General features: G+C 44.6%; 1 protein-coding gene across 1 annotated transcript in view; it reads right to left on the bottom strand.

Moving 5' to 3' along the window:
• Positions 1–7,411, bottom strand: part of GDI2 (GDP dissociation inhibitor 2) — a 28,011-nt gene extending 20,600 nt beyond the window's left edge. The window contains exon 1 of the mRNA XM_083572898.1: positions 6,965–7,411. Coding sequence (XP_083429024.1) covers positions 6,965–7,402 — 438 coding nt within the window. The 5' untranslated portion in view covers positions 7,403–7,411. The remainder of the gene's footprint in view (positions 1–6,964) is intronic.
• Between the last annotated feature and the right edge of the window lie 10,125 nt (positions 7,412–17,536).

Raw genomic sequence — 17,536 nt, 5'->3', positions numbered from 1 at the left:
TGAGTAGAAAGGGAGGCACACATGGACACGCTAGAATGTTCTGCCTCCTTTGGTTACACAGCGGCCCATGCCTGCGGCAAAGAGACAGGAACCTGGCAAGCTCAAATTGTGTGGATCTCTGTACTTCACACACAACTGTTTATGTAAGCTGGCTCTCTTCTTCCTGTTGGAGACAGATGTGTTGGCTACAAAACTCATTCCCTGACCAACAATGTGTTTATAAAGTTTATTATGTTTCACTGGGCTGCCGGTCTAGCTGCAGTGACGTCCTCCACTTCCAAGTGTGATGCCACCAAACCAATGAACCTGCAAGTCAGTAATCTGTACTACTGCGTATCTTTTATGCAAGAATGCTACTGCTGAAGTCTCTCTCTCTACCCATCAAATGTAGCAAGTGTTGTTTGAAGGACACTGTGGTCAGATTCTTGCTACGGACGTGGCAATAAGCTTCCTGAGGCACAACAAGCATTCCAGCCTAGATCTGCAGCCCATGATCAAACATCATGATTTCAGTCCTGAAGACCACAACAAAGCATGATGCCTAGAGATGTAGAACTTACGGTAAGTAACCTTTGTCGAGTTGCCTTAGGGAGGACTGAATACTCATGATGGCCTCTCTTGCCAGTGTGGCTGAAATCCCACTCTTATTTTCTTCAGTTGTTTTCAAGGTAAGCCTCTATAAAAACTAGTGAGAACTCTGAGCAGCACTGTGAACTAGTAACACTACATAGAGACGTGCAGTTTTTAAAACTGGTAATTGTCACCCTAAGCAGCAGCACCACTCCTGGGGTGTAGCAAGAACATGAAGACACATCAAAAGTTTGAGGCTCAAATCAAATACAGAACTGGTGAGCGAATGAAGGTCAAATTGCCAAGGAGGAACTATGCACAGATTGCAGAACAGTATTGCACCATTCCCAAGGTTTGCAGTTGAGGCTTACAGCCCAGTTGCACCCCCCATTTCCTCTTAAGGAAGCTGCACAGAGTTCAGGCTTGCTCCCAGTTGTGGTGACAGTTTCACCCCTTTGGAATATTTCCTACTTCAGATATCTGAAATTTGACTGCTGCTGGACTTTAATCTAGAGTCAAGTTTCAGATCTGCAAGGAACTAACTGGGTAGGCCTGGCAAATTATCTACCCCCTCCCTCTCCATCCTGTTCAACCACTCTTAAGAACTAAAAGTCATATATAAATGTTTTAAACGCAATAAAGAACAGGCTCGGGGCAAGAAAGATTTAAGAGCTTTTTGCACTTTCATAAAAGGCTTTAAAAGAAGTGCAAGGAATAGGGTTGTGTTACTGCACAATCTGATTCCTTGGCCCATTTGAAATACTGTATGCTGTAGCAGAACTAAGCTTTGATAAAGCAAAAACTTCTTAGTTAAGATTGACTGGTTCAGTTCTTTATAAAGATGCCCAGTTTACAGACAAAGCCAACAAAATAGGGTATTTCAAAGCCTGAAGAGTGTTGGCTGAAAGCTCCAATGTGTACCTGTTTTCAGTTCCAAGATAAGGAGTTTCAGAGTTGATTGACAGCCCAGATTTAAGAAATGCAAGCTTAATTATGCAGAACAACTAATTATTTTAAGTGTATATATCCTGTTTAAACACAAGGCCTTTTTAATTATAAGAACTGAAGTAAAGTGTCAGATACTTTACTTAGCTGCAATTTTTGGTCAAGGAAAGCCGTTTTGTCTAAAGTGTTCACACCCAACAAAACCCTTAAGTCTTTCAAAGTCAAGCTCTGCTAGACAGGGGACAATGAGGTTACAGCAATTAAATCTTGTAAACAGATAAGTGAATGCAAGGGTTCTACCTGCTAGAATTATGCTGAAACATTTTCGTTTGTCTCATTCAGCATTTCCTTAGGAAACAGAGGAAACCACAAGCAAGCTATGTCCCAAGAGGTCAAAATTCAGTCCAACATGCACCCAAGCATGAGAAAGGGCTTTCCTGCCACATACATAGACAGAAGCTCATAGTGCAGCTTGAACAGCAGCCTCTGAGCTTTCTCCATGTGTTGTTCACTTGTTTCTGGACGGCAGGCCTGTACTAATGCACATGGCAAAACGAATGCCACTGGGTAACTAACCTGAACCCAAGCAGACTCCATTCATTACCCACGCCCTTCTTTCGGCAGTCTGCAATCATGACACACAGCTGGTAACCACAGAGGCACTAAAACACTGGAAACACACACAGCTCTTAGCAGAATTACACCCAGGGGCCTTCAAAGTCAGGGAGGAATGCAAAGCATGTTTCACAGCCAAAACGCAAAAATCTCTTGTTCTATCCCTCCAAACGAGCAAAGCTTTGGAAAACAAAAGCAGGAAAAAGCTGGCTCCAACAATCACAGGAAGCAGGCGTTCGTTCAGAGCCATATTTATTTCTCCCCTGAACAGAACAATGCCTTCTCTCATCGTATGCCTTGCCATCCATCATTTGTTCAGAACTGATATCTACTACAAGAACTGAAATTGGTAAGCCATCAGTGGAAGACGGGGAGAAAAGCCATTTTATTAGAAGAACACACACAGGGTTGTTGAAAGATCAGGTGACTGGTCTACACTGTGACTGCCACCATTTAGATACGATGCCCTATACAGCAACTTTCAGGCAGATCTCCTTGCAGGCAGCTCCCCTTTTCAGATCATAAAAGGCTACAAAAAGTCATCTTCTCAAAACTCACCCACCTGCAAATTATGGTGAACAGTAGCAGGGTTGTTTTAAATGCCAGCTAAAATCCAGCTTCCCAGAACCCATGTTAACGCACCAGTGACCATTAGAAAATTGGTTTGCTACAAAACAATAGAGGCTAAGGCCTCCTATACCACGTCAAATTCATATTCCTGCATCAAGCCACCTCAAACATGGAAGACATCATTATTACCAAATTAAGGCAAACATGCTTTTTTGAGGAGGGGCTGACCATCAATTCCCTTTCACAGAAAGGGTGTCCAAGCGAGAAGATTGTGTCAATTTGAGATTGTAATCCCCAAAGGCAATGACAATTTAAAAGGGTAGCAGTAATCAGCAAGGCAAGAATCAATAGTTGAGAAGCACGATTTATTCCTCCCCCAAATTTAAACAAGCTCCTCCTCTTGTCATATTAGCTGATGTAAATAGTTCAGTTTGCGGCAAGAGCTCAGTTTATGACAAGCACCAAGTGAATAAGGATTAAGATGAAAGAAGGCCCTTCTTTCAAAGAGACTAGCCACAGGAAAGAGTGAAGCCGAGGTGCTGGGCTGGGGAGATCAAGGACACCACTGACAGTGAAGTTTCAGGGGGATACTAGACAGTAGGAAAGGAGGACAGGGCTATAGCTCAATGGCAGGACCTCTGCTTAGAATGCAGAAGGTCCCAGATTCAATCCCAGGTATCCCCAGGTAGAGCTGTGAGAGACCTCTGCCTCAAACCCTGGAGAGCCATTGACAATATTATGCTAGATGGACCTGACAGGGCAAAGCGGAAAGCACCATAAAAGCAAACCAGAGAAGTAAGAGGATGAAGGAGCTAACAATCAGGTAAGGGTCAGGAGATAGATGTGATCTGGGAAGAAGAGAGAAGCTACAAACATTCTGAATGGGAAAAGGAGTCAAGGCATGTAAGAAAAGGCTAGGCCTGGGGGAAACATAACAGAGCCAGGCCTAAAGGAAAGAGTCAAGCAAGGACTAGAGGAGATGTCATGTGACTCAGGCAGGCAGGTAGGGCTGTAAAGCAAGGGCCAATGGCTAAATTCTTGGACATGTGAGATCAGGGTTTGAAATACATGTTCAAATCTCTCCATAGTCATGAATCAAACTAGGTAGTCTTGGGTCATTCAAAAAAAATGTAACCCACTTTTATCCTACATAAGTAGCGCAAAGTGGCCTATCAGTTCCTCTCAGGGTGGCTGAGTAGGATTTAAGGCAGGCTTCCTCAACCTCGGCCCTCCAGATGTTTTTGGCCTACAAATCCCATGATCCCCAGCTAGCAGGACCAGTGGTCAGGGATGATGGGAATTGTAGTCTCAAAACATCTGGAGGGTTGAGGAAGCCTGATTTAAGGTCACGTATGCTGCCCTGAAGGAAAAGCAGATGCCTATTATGAAAATTGAACAGAGATGTAAAGAAATGTTAAAAGAAAAGGACAAATCAACATGGTTAGAAGACGTGGTGAGTACTGTGAAACCACAGAGATGTGCGTCAAGTATGGAATTAAAACAGTGGTATCCAAGGGGATGACCTTGATCTTTCTGGAGCAGTAACAAAGAGGATTTGGTATGAAGAGAACAGAGGATGAGAACAGAGGCAAAGAGGGGGGTCATGAGAGAGAAGAAGTAAAAAGGAGGATGAAAAGAGAATAGCAGTGCCATGACTGACAGAATTAAGTAGTAAGACAGGGGTAAGAAAGAAAAGCATGTGTAATAAAGGGAAATAATTTACATGACACTTAGAGGCAGTCAATAATAATAATAAAACAAAGCCCAAAGGCTAAAAGAAAATGGTGGGGGGATGAAACAAAGGAAAGGAAAGGACATAAGGGTAGAGACACGGGCAAGAAATTAAAAATGCCACTTGGAGGGCAAGAGGGCGCCAAGTAAAAATGTGACAAAATATAATCAGTGCCCTGAAGAAAGGGTCATGGGATAGGTGAGTGGGAAGGGAAACATGTGCAAGGCAAGTGGGAGGTGACAGGGGGCTGAAATGAGAGATTTCATTTCAGGGAAGCACTGCTAGCAAAGATGCCAAAGAACTGGCAAGAGCAATATGGGGTGGCGAATCAGAGGGGTGGTGGAGTGACACTTGCAGAACATGGTGCTGTCACTACTACTAAGACTGATAGGGGAAGAATGCCAGGTACAATGGCTAGGCGCTCTTCGCTGAATAAAGATGCACGGCAGGTGTGCTCACATAGCGCATAGTTAACTTACGGTATTCACTGCCACAAAATGGGATAGCAGGCTTGTTGGTTTTTGAATGTCTGATGTAGATTTATTTCAATTTCGTTGTTCAGTATGGGACAATGACAAAAAAAGATTATCGTATCGTATGTGGTTAATAGTCATCACCTTAAATGGCATTAGGCATTAAGGCCTATCAACAGCTACAGATCATGAAGACTATGTGGAGCTTCTATGCTCAGAGGCAGTAGGTTTCTGCTGAAAGAAACACCAGGAAAAGATTGTTGCACCCAGATCCTGCTTGCAGGCTTCCCAAGATGCATCTGGTTGGCTGTAGTGAGAAACAGGATGCTGGACTAGATGGGCCTTTAGTTGAAGAGCAATGCTTCATGGGTGGCTACAGCCAAGGATGGCTATGGCAAAAACCAAGGGTGCCTGGTGCCCATGGGGGACTGGCAGAGTGAAAGGGAGGGAGGCCAACAGTAGGTGGAGCCAGAGATAATGAAGAGGCGGAGCCTAGTGATTCTGGTTTGGTCCCTTCTGTTCCCTGTTGAGTTCTACAAAGGCAACACTGAGACTAAAGAGGAGGAAGCTAACAGTCAGTGAGTGGGCTGGATGCCAGTAAGACAACGAGCAGGAAGGGGCTGGCTGTGGGAAGACTGAGGTCTGTGGAGCAGGCAGTGTCCCATTCGTGCTAATGGGCCAGCCCTCGGGGGGCCGGAGCAAAGGTAAGTGCCCCCAGAAGGGGAGAAGAGGGACATGCATGCAAAATGGGCAATGGGAGGATGGAAGCAGCACTGAGACGTGTGAGCTGAGTTATGATAGGACAAAAAAAAATCAATACACCCAGAGAAAAGGAGGCCAGTGTGGAATTGTCAGGAGAGGAAAAAACGCATTAGGTTAAGGCAAAGGCAGCAGCGACCCCTAAGGAGAAACACGGGGAGGGGGGAAAGAAGAAAAAGGAAGAAGGGCACAACAGTTAAGGTGGGGAGATCGAAGCTCTGAACAAAGATGGCACAGATTCAGCGAGAGGAGTAAATTAAGGCTTGTGGTTTTGCTCTTATAAAAAGAAAAATAAGGAGCAAAGCCTGAAATGGAGGGAGATGAACTGAGACAGGGCAACCGCTGGAGGCGACCCCCACCCCCAAAAAAATAAAGCGTCCCCAAAGATGGACAAGCGGCTCTTTCTCCCCCCCACCAACCAAAAAATGCAAATGCCAAACGACCCAGAGAAGGCAGCCCTGTGCAGGGAAGCTTTTTTAAAGTGTAACGTTTTATTCTGGTTCTTTTTTTTTAATACGTGCTGCAAGCCGCCCAGAGTGGCAGGGGCAACCCAGTCGGATGGGTGGGGTAGAAATAATAAAAGTATCGCGAGGAGAAAGAAGTTAAAAGGCGTGGAAGGAAATCGAGGGCGGGGGGGGGGGAACCTTTGGATCCAGTGACATTTGGCGGGCAGTACCAAAAAATAAAAATCCTCAGGCATATTTTGTATGTAAAACCATTACATCATCATCATTATTATTAATTATTATTATGTTTTAGTATATTTTTTACGTGCTGTAAGCCACCCAGAGCGGCTGGGGGAACCCAGCCAGAAATAATAAAAATTATTACAGTACGATAATCTTTATTGTCATTGTCCCATACAGAACAACGAAATTTTAAAAATCCACACCAGACATTCAAAAACCCTGCTATCCCAGCCTGGTTAACCCCCCTGGAAACTCTGATACCCCATAATTAAATACAATATACTCCCATAAAGACCTTACACTGCGTTTCAAATCAAAAATGGCATTTGGATAGAAACTGTTTCTCAGGCGGCTGGTCCTAGTCTCCTATTGTCGTTGTTATTATTATTAATTATTATTATTATTATTATTATTTTGTTTTTTTCCTGATGGGTGGGGGGGGGAGAGAAGGAGACACGTCATAGGGCGTCTGTGTGGGGAATATATAAAATAAATGAGGGAGAAGCCCGACCAAAAACCTGAGGCGGGGAGGCCGCGAGGGGCGAGGAAGGGCGGAAGGAGGCGGCGAGGAGGGCGGCCTATCGAGGAGGCCTCTCCCCGGCCCCGCTCACCGTCAGGCCGGTTCCCAGCACGATCACGTCGTACTCCTCGTTCATGGCTGCGGCGAAGAGGAGGAGGCGGCTGCGGCTGGAGGTGCTGAGGAGGCAGAAGGAGGGCGTCGTCGTCGCGCCCGCGGAGGCGTCTGGCCAGGCGGCTCCTCTCTCCCCGCGGAGGCGGCGCTGCTGCAGCAGGAGCGGCGGCGGCGGCGGCGGCAGCGGCTGCTGAGGGGCCTGAGGGCGGCAGCAGTTTGCGGACGTCCAGGAGGAGGAGGAGCAGAAAATGGAGGCGCCGCCGCCGCCGCCGCCGGGAAGAGAGCGCGCCAGAGGGGCGGGGCCTGCGTCGTGGCGCGAGCCGGGTTGGCGGCGGCGCCGAGGGGAGGGCGGGGCCGGGGCGGGGCCTCCGCGGCCGCCCGAGGGGGAGGAGCCCCGCGGAGCCCCAATCTCCTCCATCGGAGAGGCGAGGGCGGGAAGGGAGGGCGCTGGCCGGAGAGGAAGCCCGGATTGGTCCGCCGCCGCGAGGGAGGCGTCAGTCATCCGGATAGGCCCGCCCCTCGAGCGTCCTCATTCGCTGTCGGGGGGGGGGGGAAAGGGTGCGCCCCCTGCCGGGGGATCGGTGGTGGTCGCGCAGGCGCAGAGGCGCGGGAGAGGCCGCTTGCCCTTCGCCGGGCTTCCGCAGCAGAAAAGCGTGGCGGTTTTTTTTTGTTTTGCAGTATTATTATTATTATTATCTTTGTGGTTGTGATCCTTGGGTGAAGGAAGGTTGTTGTTGTTATTATTAGTATGTTGTTGTTATTATTATTTTATATTATTATTTTATATTTTTATTATTAGTATTATTATTTATTATTATTTTATTATTAAAACAGTAGTGATGTATGGAAGTGAGAACTGGACCATAAAGAAGGCTGATGTTATGTACTGAGTTGAATAGGATCCAAAATGCAGCAGTCTGATTGGTCCTAGAACAATAGGATTCAGAATGCAGCAGTCTGATTGGTCTTAGAACAATGCAGCAGTATGATTGGTTGGCAGGAACCACCCAATCATGCTCCAGATAAAAGTGAATCCACAACCTGATTGGCTTACAGTAGAATTCCGGAATTAGCCAATCATGTGCAGCCCATTGTGTAAATAATGTATATAAAGCAGATACTTTGAGGGGACATTCATTCATTCCTCCTCACCACTATGAGCTGAATAAAGAGCATGAAATCACTTTGCGACTCTGAGTATATTTCAGCTGATCACCGAATAATTGATGCCTTTGAATTCTGGCGCTGGAGGAGACTCTTGAGAGTCCCTTGGACTGCAAGAAGATCAAACCTCTCCATCCTTAAGGAAATCAGCCCTGAGTGCTCACTGGAAGGACAGGTCCTGAAGCTGAGGCTCCAGTACTTTGGCCACCTCATGAGAAGAATCCCTGGAAAAGACCCTGATGTTGGCAAAGATGGAGGGCACAAGGAGAAGGGGACGACAGAGGACGAGATGGTTGGACAGTGTTCTTGAAGCTACCAGCATGAGTTTGACCAAACTGCGGGAGGCAGTGGAAGACAGGAGTACCTGGCGTGCTCTGGTCCATGGGGTCATGAAGAGTCGGACACGACTAAACGACTAAACAACAACAAATGTGCATAGGATTCTACCCTAAGGCACGCTGTGATTTTAACAGTCTTGGGCACATATGCATCTCCACAGGGTCCTGCAATAAAAGCCTTGCTCACAATCTTGACCATGCTTCCTCAACCTCGGCCCTGCAGATGTTTTTGGCCTGCAACTCCCATGATCCCTAGCTAGCAGGACCTCAAAACATCCGGAGGGCCGAGGCTGAGGAAGCCTGATCTTGACTCATCAAAACTATGCATCTTTTTAATTTATATACTGTATTGTGTTCTTTTTCACTATAATGGTTTCTACTCTGTCCCTCTGCGAATTGGGAGGGCGGTAGAGCCGAGATGTGGAAAAGGAAGGCGATAAATTATCATGGCAATCGATGAATGAAGTTTATGAGATACAGAAGTGTCCTTTTATAAATAACGGTGACGATGTTGCTGTGATAGCTAAAAGTGAACTTCCATGCGCAGGAGCAGTCTGTCTTTGAATCAGAGTTCGTGGGGACGAACAAGAGAGGCAGACCTTGCTAGCGGGGTTTGAGGGGGCCTTTCTCGAGGGGGGGGGTTGTCACTGGAATTTGATGCGGAGCAGCAAACAGTTACCACTCGGGAAAAAGAAATCAAGGAGTGCAATTAATGCCCAACATAGTTTTGGTAACTGAGCCAGGCATCTGGTTGGCCACTGCAAGAACAAGATGTTGGTTCAGGCGGGCCCTTAGCCTAATAATAATAATAATAATAATAATAATAATTTATTACTTGTACCCTGCCCATCTGGCTGAGTTTCGCCAGCCACTCTGCGCAGCTCCCAATCGAGTGTTAAAAACAATACAGCATTAAATATTAAAAACTTCCTGAAATATACTCAGAGTCGCAAAGTGATTTCATGCTCTTTATTCAGCTCATAGTGGTGAGGAGGAATGAATGAATGTCCCCTCAAAGTATCTGCTTTATATACATTATTTACACAATGGGCTGCACATGATTGGCTAATTCCGGAATTCTACTGTAAGCCAATCAGGTTGTGGATTCACTTCTATCTGGAGCATGATTGGGTGGTTCCTGCCAACCAATCATACTGCTGCAGTGTTCTAGGACCAATCAGACTGCTACCTTTTGGATCCTATTGTTCTAGGACCAATCAGACTGCTGCAGTTTGGATCCTATTCAACTCAGTACATAACACTTCCCTAAACAGGGCTGCCTTCAGATGTCTTTTAAAGATAAGATAGCTGCTAATTTCCTTCACATCTGAAGGAGGATGTTCCACAGGGCGGGTGCCACCACCGAGAAGGCCCTCTTTCTGGTTCCTCACTTCGCGCAATGAGGGAACCGCCAGAAGGCCCTCGGCGCTGGACCTCAGTGTCCAGGCTGAACGATGGGGGTGGAGACGCTCCTTCAGGTATACTGGACCGAGGGTGTTTAGGGCTTTAAAGGTCAGCACCAACACTTTGAATTGTGCTCAGAAACGTACTGGGAGCCGATGCAGATCTCTCAGGACTGGTGTTATGTGGTCCCGGCGGTCTCTCCCAGTCACCAGTCTAGCTGCCGCATTCTGGATAATTGCAGTTTCCGAGTCACCTTCAAAGGTAGCCCCATGTAGAGTGCATTGCAGTAGTCCAAGCGGGAGATAACCAGAGCATGCACCACTCTAGCCAGACAGTCTGCTTGATCCAGCAAGTGCAGTGTTAACTGCCACCTCCCTGGCAGTGAAAACCTTAGTAATAATAATAATAATAAATAATGAAATAACTGAAAGCTTGGAGCCTTTTCACGACGACGCCTCTAACCAGCTGCCGGCTGGTGGAGCTCCCCTGCCCCCTTTCCACAAGTGCCCCGTGCTTTGGGGCCTCCTGCAAAACCGATCACTTCAGACTTCTTGCACAGAAACTAAGCAGCGGAAAAATATGAATAGCCAATTGAGGGATGAAACACACCAGCTGGCCTCAATGCAAAAAAAAAAGAGAGAGAGAAGGGAGGGGGAAAGAGGTTTGGGTGGAGCTCTCAAGGGAACTTTGCTGATTGATGTAAGATTCTCACCCAGATCACCTCTTTCTTCCTTCTCAAGCTCCCCTCCTCCCCGCCCCATTCAGATTTCCTGTGTGCAGCTGGAAAGAAAAAAACACACTTGAGCACTGCTAACCTAACTGCCAAACATTTCTGAGCATCGCCAGCAGGGAGTCAGGTTGTAATGCAGTTTGCAAAGACCCGGACAAGGGGACAATTTTTGGGTGGCTTTTTGCTCTTTTGCTGGGGCTGCGTGATTAAAAACCAAAAAGCTGTTGGGTTGTAAAAGCAGATCACTAAGGCCCCATCTGCAGTAAACAGTGGTACCTCAGGTTACATACGCTTCAGGTTACAGACTCCGCTAACCCAGAAATAGTACCTCGGGTTAAGAACTTTGCTTCAGGATGAGAACAGAAATCATGCTCCGGCGGCACGGCAGCAGCAGGAGGCCCCATTAGCTAAAGTGGTGCTTCAGGCTAAGAACAGTTTCAGGTTAAGAACGAACCTCCGGAACAAATTAAGTTCTTAACCCGAGGTACCACTGTACAGCAAGATGATTATGCCATAGTTACGGCTTTCCCCAAAGAATCCTGGGGGTTGTAGTTTGTTCAGGGTTCTGGGAGTTATTAAGAGATTCTCTACTCCAGGGGTCAGCAAACTTTTTCAGCAGGGGGCCGGTCCACAGTCCCTCAGACCTTGTTGGGGGCCGGACTATATTTTTTTTAGGACAAATTCCTATGCCCCACAAATAACTATAGCTGTCAACTTTTCCATTTTCTTGTGAGGAATCCTATTCGGAATAATGGAATTTCCCTTAAAATAAGGGAAACGTTGACAGTTATGCAAATAACCCAAGAGATGCATTTTAAATAAAAGCACACATTCTGCTCTTGTAAAAACACCAGGCAGGCCCCACAAATAACCCAGAGATACATTTGAAATAAAAGGACACATTCTACTCATGTAAAGACACGCTGATTCCCGGACCTCCATGGGCCAGATTTAGAAAGCGATTGGGCTGGATACAGCCCCTGGGCCTTAGTTTGCCTACCCATGCTCTATTTCCTTCACAGAGCCTCTATTGCCAGTCCTTCCCGAGAAAAGGAATTGAGTGTTAAGCCACTCTGGGAGGGAGGAAAGCTAGCAGCTATTTAAAAAAATTAAAAATTAAGAGAATGACAGTGAACTTTCTAGCAGCTTGTTGGTGGACTGGCACCGAGTTAGAGAGACCTGTGGTCTGACTCGGTGATTACAATGATGCTTATAATACAGCGGTACCTTGGTTCTCTAGTGATGTATGGAAGTGAGAGCTGGACCATAAAGAAGGCTGATCGCCGAAGAATGGATGCTTTTGAATTCTGGTGCTGGAGGAGACTCTTGAGAGTCCCATGGACTGCAAGAAGATCAAACCTCTCCATTCTGAAGGAAATCAGCCCTGAGTGCTCACTGGAAGGACAGATCCTTTTTTTTTTTTTAAATAATATTTTATTATATTTTACAGGAAAAAAGAAAAAAGCCATACAAAAAAGAACAATACATATTAAAACACCAACAAATACCAACAATTAAAAAGAGAAAAAAATATATTAAAAAATTAACAAAAAAGAGAGAAGAAAAAAGGGAAAAAAGAAAAAGAAAAAGACCTCTTTTCAAATTCTTATCATTCATTACCTTATTTTCCTGACTTCCACCCGCCTCCCTTTCTTGTATTCCACTTTGAAATTGATCAGCAAATTCATTCTATTAGTTTTGTCCTTATACAATTTCCCTCACGTATTATACTTTCCCAATCCTTATTTACTAGAACCCCTTCATTTCATTTCAACGTCATCAGCATTCAAAAGTTTTACAGTGTTTTTGTAAATAGATTTTAAACTTCATCCAGTCCTCCTCCATCCGCTCTTCTCCTTGATCTCGTATTCTGCCGGTCATTTCTGCCATTTCCATGTAGTCCATTACTTGCATCTGCCATTCTTCCAGGGTGGGTAGATCTTGTGTCTTCCAATGCTTTGCAATAAGTATTCTTGCTGCTGCTGTGGCGTACATAAAGAAAGTCCTATCCTTCTTTAACACCAATTGGTCGACCATGCCCAGGAGGAAAGCCTCTGGTTTCTTCAGGAAGGTATACTTAAATACCTGTTTCATTTCATTATAAATCATCTCCCAGAAGGCCTTAATCCTTGGGCACGTCCACCAAAGGTGAAAAAATGTACCTTCAGTTTCTTTACATTTCCAACATTTATTATCGGGCAAATGATAAATTTTTGCAAGCTTGACTGGGGTCATGTACCACCTGTACATCATTTTCATAATATTCTCTCTTAAGGCATTACATGCCGTAAATTTAATTCCAGTGGTCCATAACTGTTCCCAGTCAGCAAACATAATGTTATGTCCGACATCTTGTGCCCATTTTATCATAGCAGATTTTACCGTTTCATCCTCAGTATTCCATTTCAACAGCAAGTTATACATTCTTGACAGTATCTTGGCATTGGGTTCTAACAGTTCTGTTTCTAATTTTGATTTTTTTTTTTTTTTTTTTCGAGGTGTTGATACCATCTTGATTTGTAGGAGTCTTTGAGCAAATCAGCGAGCAGACTTGATGGAGGGCAGCGAAAATGGCAGCGTAACCAGTACCTTATTGAGGTGGACCAGGCCCAATATTCCATTGTGTGTATGCCTATTTCTGCACACATTGTTTCATATTTGATCACAGCTGGGAGTCCAAGAATACGTCTCAGAAAGCTGGAGTGAATCTTTTTTAAATCACTATTATATGCTTGGACCCATAGCGGGATTCCATAGAATATCTGGGATTGCACTTTTGTTTGGAATATCTGATTGGCCGCAGGAATAAATTGATTGCCTTTCTGATAATAAAAACGGGCAACTGCTGATGAGGTGCACTTTGCCTGTTTTATGGCATTTGTGCGATGATTTGCCCACCCTAAATTGCTCTGGAATAAGATTCCCAGATACCTATAGATTTTCACTTGTTGGATTTCCTGCCCTCTTATTTTCCATTTCTCTAATTTCCAACCATTCGAGAAGACCAAAATTTTTGTCTTCTCGTAATTTATAGAGAGCTTGTTACATTCGCAGTAAAGGATCAGAGAAGATATAAGACGTTTCAGACCCAGGCTCGTTAATGATAGTAGGACAGCATCGTCTGCGTATAATAACAGAGAAACTGGTTTCTGATTAAGTTTAGGGGCATGTGATTCTATTTTTTGAAGGTGATCTGGCAAGTCTGATAAAAATAAATTAAATAGGAAGGGGGCAAGAATACACCCTTGTTTTACCCCTTTCGAGTTTGGGATGTCTGATGAAAGGTGACCTTTGATGTTAAGTTTGACTTGACAGATATTGGAAGAGTATAAATTTTTTATTAGGATCAATAAGCGCTGATCAATTTTTAATTCTGCGAGTTTCCTCCACAGCTTTGGGCGGTCAATTGAGTCAAATGCACCACGAAAATCTACAAAAGCAGCAAATATCTTAGATTGCCTTTGAGATCTGTATTTTTCAACCAAATGCATAAGTATAAGGCAGTGGTCTAATGTAGAGCAACCTTTGGAGAAACCTATTTGTTCTTTCCCTGGTAAATTTAAATTTTTCATCCAGGTAAGGAGTTTAGATAAAAGGTGCTTAGCGTAGATTTTCCCTATCACTGATAATAGGCTTATCGGTCTATAATTCCTTGGTTCTTTTGGGTCGCCATTTTTAAAAATTGGGATAATTTTAGGAAAATTAAACCACTGATTTTATATGTATATATATATATATGTATGTAGCCAACTGCTGCCTTTCTGTATATATCTCAAGGCTTTTATATGTTACTTTTTCTTTTATCGTTTTATTTGTATAATGCCTAATAAAGGTTTGAATAAGTAAGTAAGTAATTTTGATTTTTCCACCTGGAATCCAATTTTCTTATCCAAGTTATAGGCCTCTCTTACTTGAAAGTAATGTAACCAATCTCGCACCTTATCTTTAAGTTTCTCATAACTCTGCAGTTTCAATTTATCACCCTCCTGCTCCAAAATTTCCCAATATTTTGGCCAATTAGTCTCCATGTTAAGTTTTTTCAGGGCCTTTGCTTCCATAGGCGATAACCACCTTGGCGTTTTATTCTCCAATAGATCTTTATACTTAATCCAGACATTAAATAATGCTTTTCTGACAATATGATTTTTAAATGCCTTGTGTGCTTTTACCTTACCATACAACAAGTATGCATGCCACCCAAATACATTATCATACCCTTCCAAATCTAGAATATCCGTGTTCTCAAGAAGTAGGCATTCTTTCAGCCAGCAAAAAGCTGCTGCTTCATAGTACAACTTAAAGTCTGGCAGGGCAAATCCCCCTCTATCTTTTGTGCTGGAAGGACAGATCCTGAAGACTTTGGCCACCTCATGAGAAGAGAAGACTCCCTGGAAAAGACCCTGATGCTGGGAAAGATGGAGGGCGCAAGGAGAAGGGGACGGCAGAGGACGAGATGGTGGGACAGTGTTCTCGAAGAGACCAACATGAGTTTGACTAAACTGCGGGAGGCAGTGGTAGACAGGAGTGCCTGGCGTGCTTTGGTCCAGGGGGTCACGAAGAGTCAGACACGACTAAACAACAACACCTTGGTTCTCGAACCTAATCCGTTCCGGGAGCCCGTTCGATTCCCACAACCGTTCAAAAAGCAAGGCACAGCTTCCGATTGGCTGCAGGAACTTCCTGCACTCAATCAGAAGCAGCGTCAGGTTTTTTGGCTTCCGGAAAATGTTCGCAAACCGGAACACTTACTTCTGGGTTTGCGGCTTTCAGGAGCCGAACCGTACAAGTACCAAGGCGTTCAAGAAGTGAGGTACGACTGTGATAATATTAATATTCATATGCTGCCTTTCATCTAGGGATCCCAAGGTGGTTCACGACGTAAAAATGCAATCTATAGAACACAAAATACATACTAAAATAAGAACAAAAAGAAACCAATAATTCCCCACTCCCACAAAACATTTAAAAGGGTATTGGATGTTGGAAGTTACAGGAATTACCAATAATCGAGGATGGCAGATGAAGATGATGGACTATGCAGAGATGGCCAAGCTGACCGGTAGAATCCTGAACCAAAAATTTCAAAGAGACTGGAGTAAATTTATTTGTTATATGAATAATTATTGCAAAAATGTGAAGACGTTAGCAGGACTGAAATAAATCCTGCAACGATCAGCTGATGAACTTTTCATGATCAGAGAAAAAAGAGACGTTGCTAAATTTATTAAGATCAGAAAATTATGAAGTGCGAGTGCAATTACTGTATAGTGGTACCTTGGGTTAAGTACTTAATTCCTTCTGGAGGTCTGTTCTTAACCTGAAACTGTTCTTAACCTGAAGCACCACTTTAGCTAATGGGGCCTCCCGCTGCTGCTACACCGCCAGAGCACGATTTCTGTTCCCATCTGGAAGGAAAGTTCTTAACCTGAAGCACTATTTCTGGGTTAGCGGAGACTGTAACCTGAAGCGTATGTAACCTGAAGTGAATGTAAACTGAGGTACCACTGTATTTGATAATAGAAAACCAGATGGATCATGGGACGTCCTACGCTCAGCAGAGCAAAGACTATATTGTTGGTTTGTCAATGTAATGTTTGAAATGTTTTATAAAAAAAATAAATAAAAACTATATTTATAAATAAATAAATAAAATGGTATTGGATGTTGACCAGCCGAACGACTGGTTGAAGAGGAACGTTCTTGCCTGGCGTCTAAATGAAGGCGCTAGTTATAAAGCAGCAATGTGTATTCCTACTTTTTAAAGCAGGAATACACAGTGTCTTTGTCTAGTAGATGTGGCACTGAGTGAATGTGCCTGGATAGAGCAGAAGATCTGTACACTCAGAAGCCAAAGGGCAGCAGATGAACACCGCCTTAGAGTGACAAATCTTTGGAAATGGGCCGCCTTCGGGTGTGGTCCCTGCCCAAGGCATCCGGCAGCTGTGTCACTTGAAATAAGAGCTTTGCAAAGAAAGCCAGCCCTGCTGTGATTATTTTGTTCCTTGCAGGCATCATCAGGCTTTAATAATAATAATAATAATAATAATAATAATAATAATAATAATAATAATAAATGTATACCCCGCCCATCTGGCTGGTTTTTCCCAGCCACTCTGGGCGGCTTCCAACAGAATATATAAATACAACAATCTATTACAGCCCCTTCATGGATCACTGCCTTGCCATGGCGAAGGGGCTTGAATGACTCAGAGAAGCTATGAGCTATGCCGTGCAGGGCCACCCAAGATGGACAGGTCATAGTGGAGAGTTTTGACCAAACGTGATCCACCTGGAGCAGGAACCGGCAAGCCACTCCGGTATCCCTGCCAAGAAAACCCCATGGACAAAGACAACAGGCATATAAAAGTTATGACGCTGGAAGATGAGCCCCTCAGGTCGGAGAAGGGGACGACAGAGGACGAGATGGTGGGACAGTGTTCTCGAAGCTACAAACATGAGTTTGACCAAACTGCGGGAGGCAGTGGAAGACAGGAGTGCCTGGCGTGCTCTGGTCCAGGGGGTCACGAAGAGTCGGACACGACTAAACGACTAAACAACAACAATCTATTACAGTGGTACCTCGGGTTAAGTACTTAATTCGTTCCAGAGGTCCGTTCTTAACCTGAAACTGTTCTTAACCTGAAGCACCACTTTAGCTAATGGGGCCTCCTGCCGCCAGAGCACGATTTCAGTTCTCATCCTGAAGCAAAGTTCTTAACCCGAGGTACTGTTTCTGCGTTAGTGGAGTCTGTAACCTGAAGCATATGTAACCTGAAGCGTATGTAACCCAAGGTACCACTGTAAAAATTAAAAGCTTCCCTAAACAGGGCTGCCTTCAGATGTCTTCTAAAAGTCTGGTAGTTGTTTTTCCCTTTGACATCTGGTGGGAGGGCGTTCCACAGGGAGGGCGCCACTA

This window comes from Podarcis filfolensis (assembly GCF_964270895.1).
Source record: "Podarcis filfolensis genome assembly, chromosome: 10".
Taxonomy (NCBI): Eukaryota; Metazoa; Chordata; class Lepidosauria; order Squamata; family Lacertidae; genus Podarcis; species Podarcis filfolensis.
Note: the sequence above shows the minus strand (reverse complement) of the source record. Positions and strands in the feature narration are given on the sequence as shown.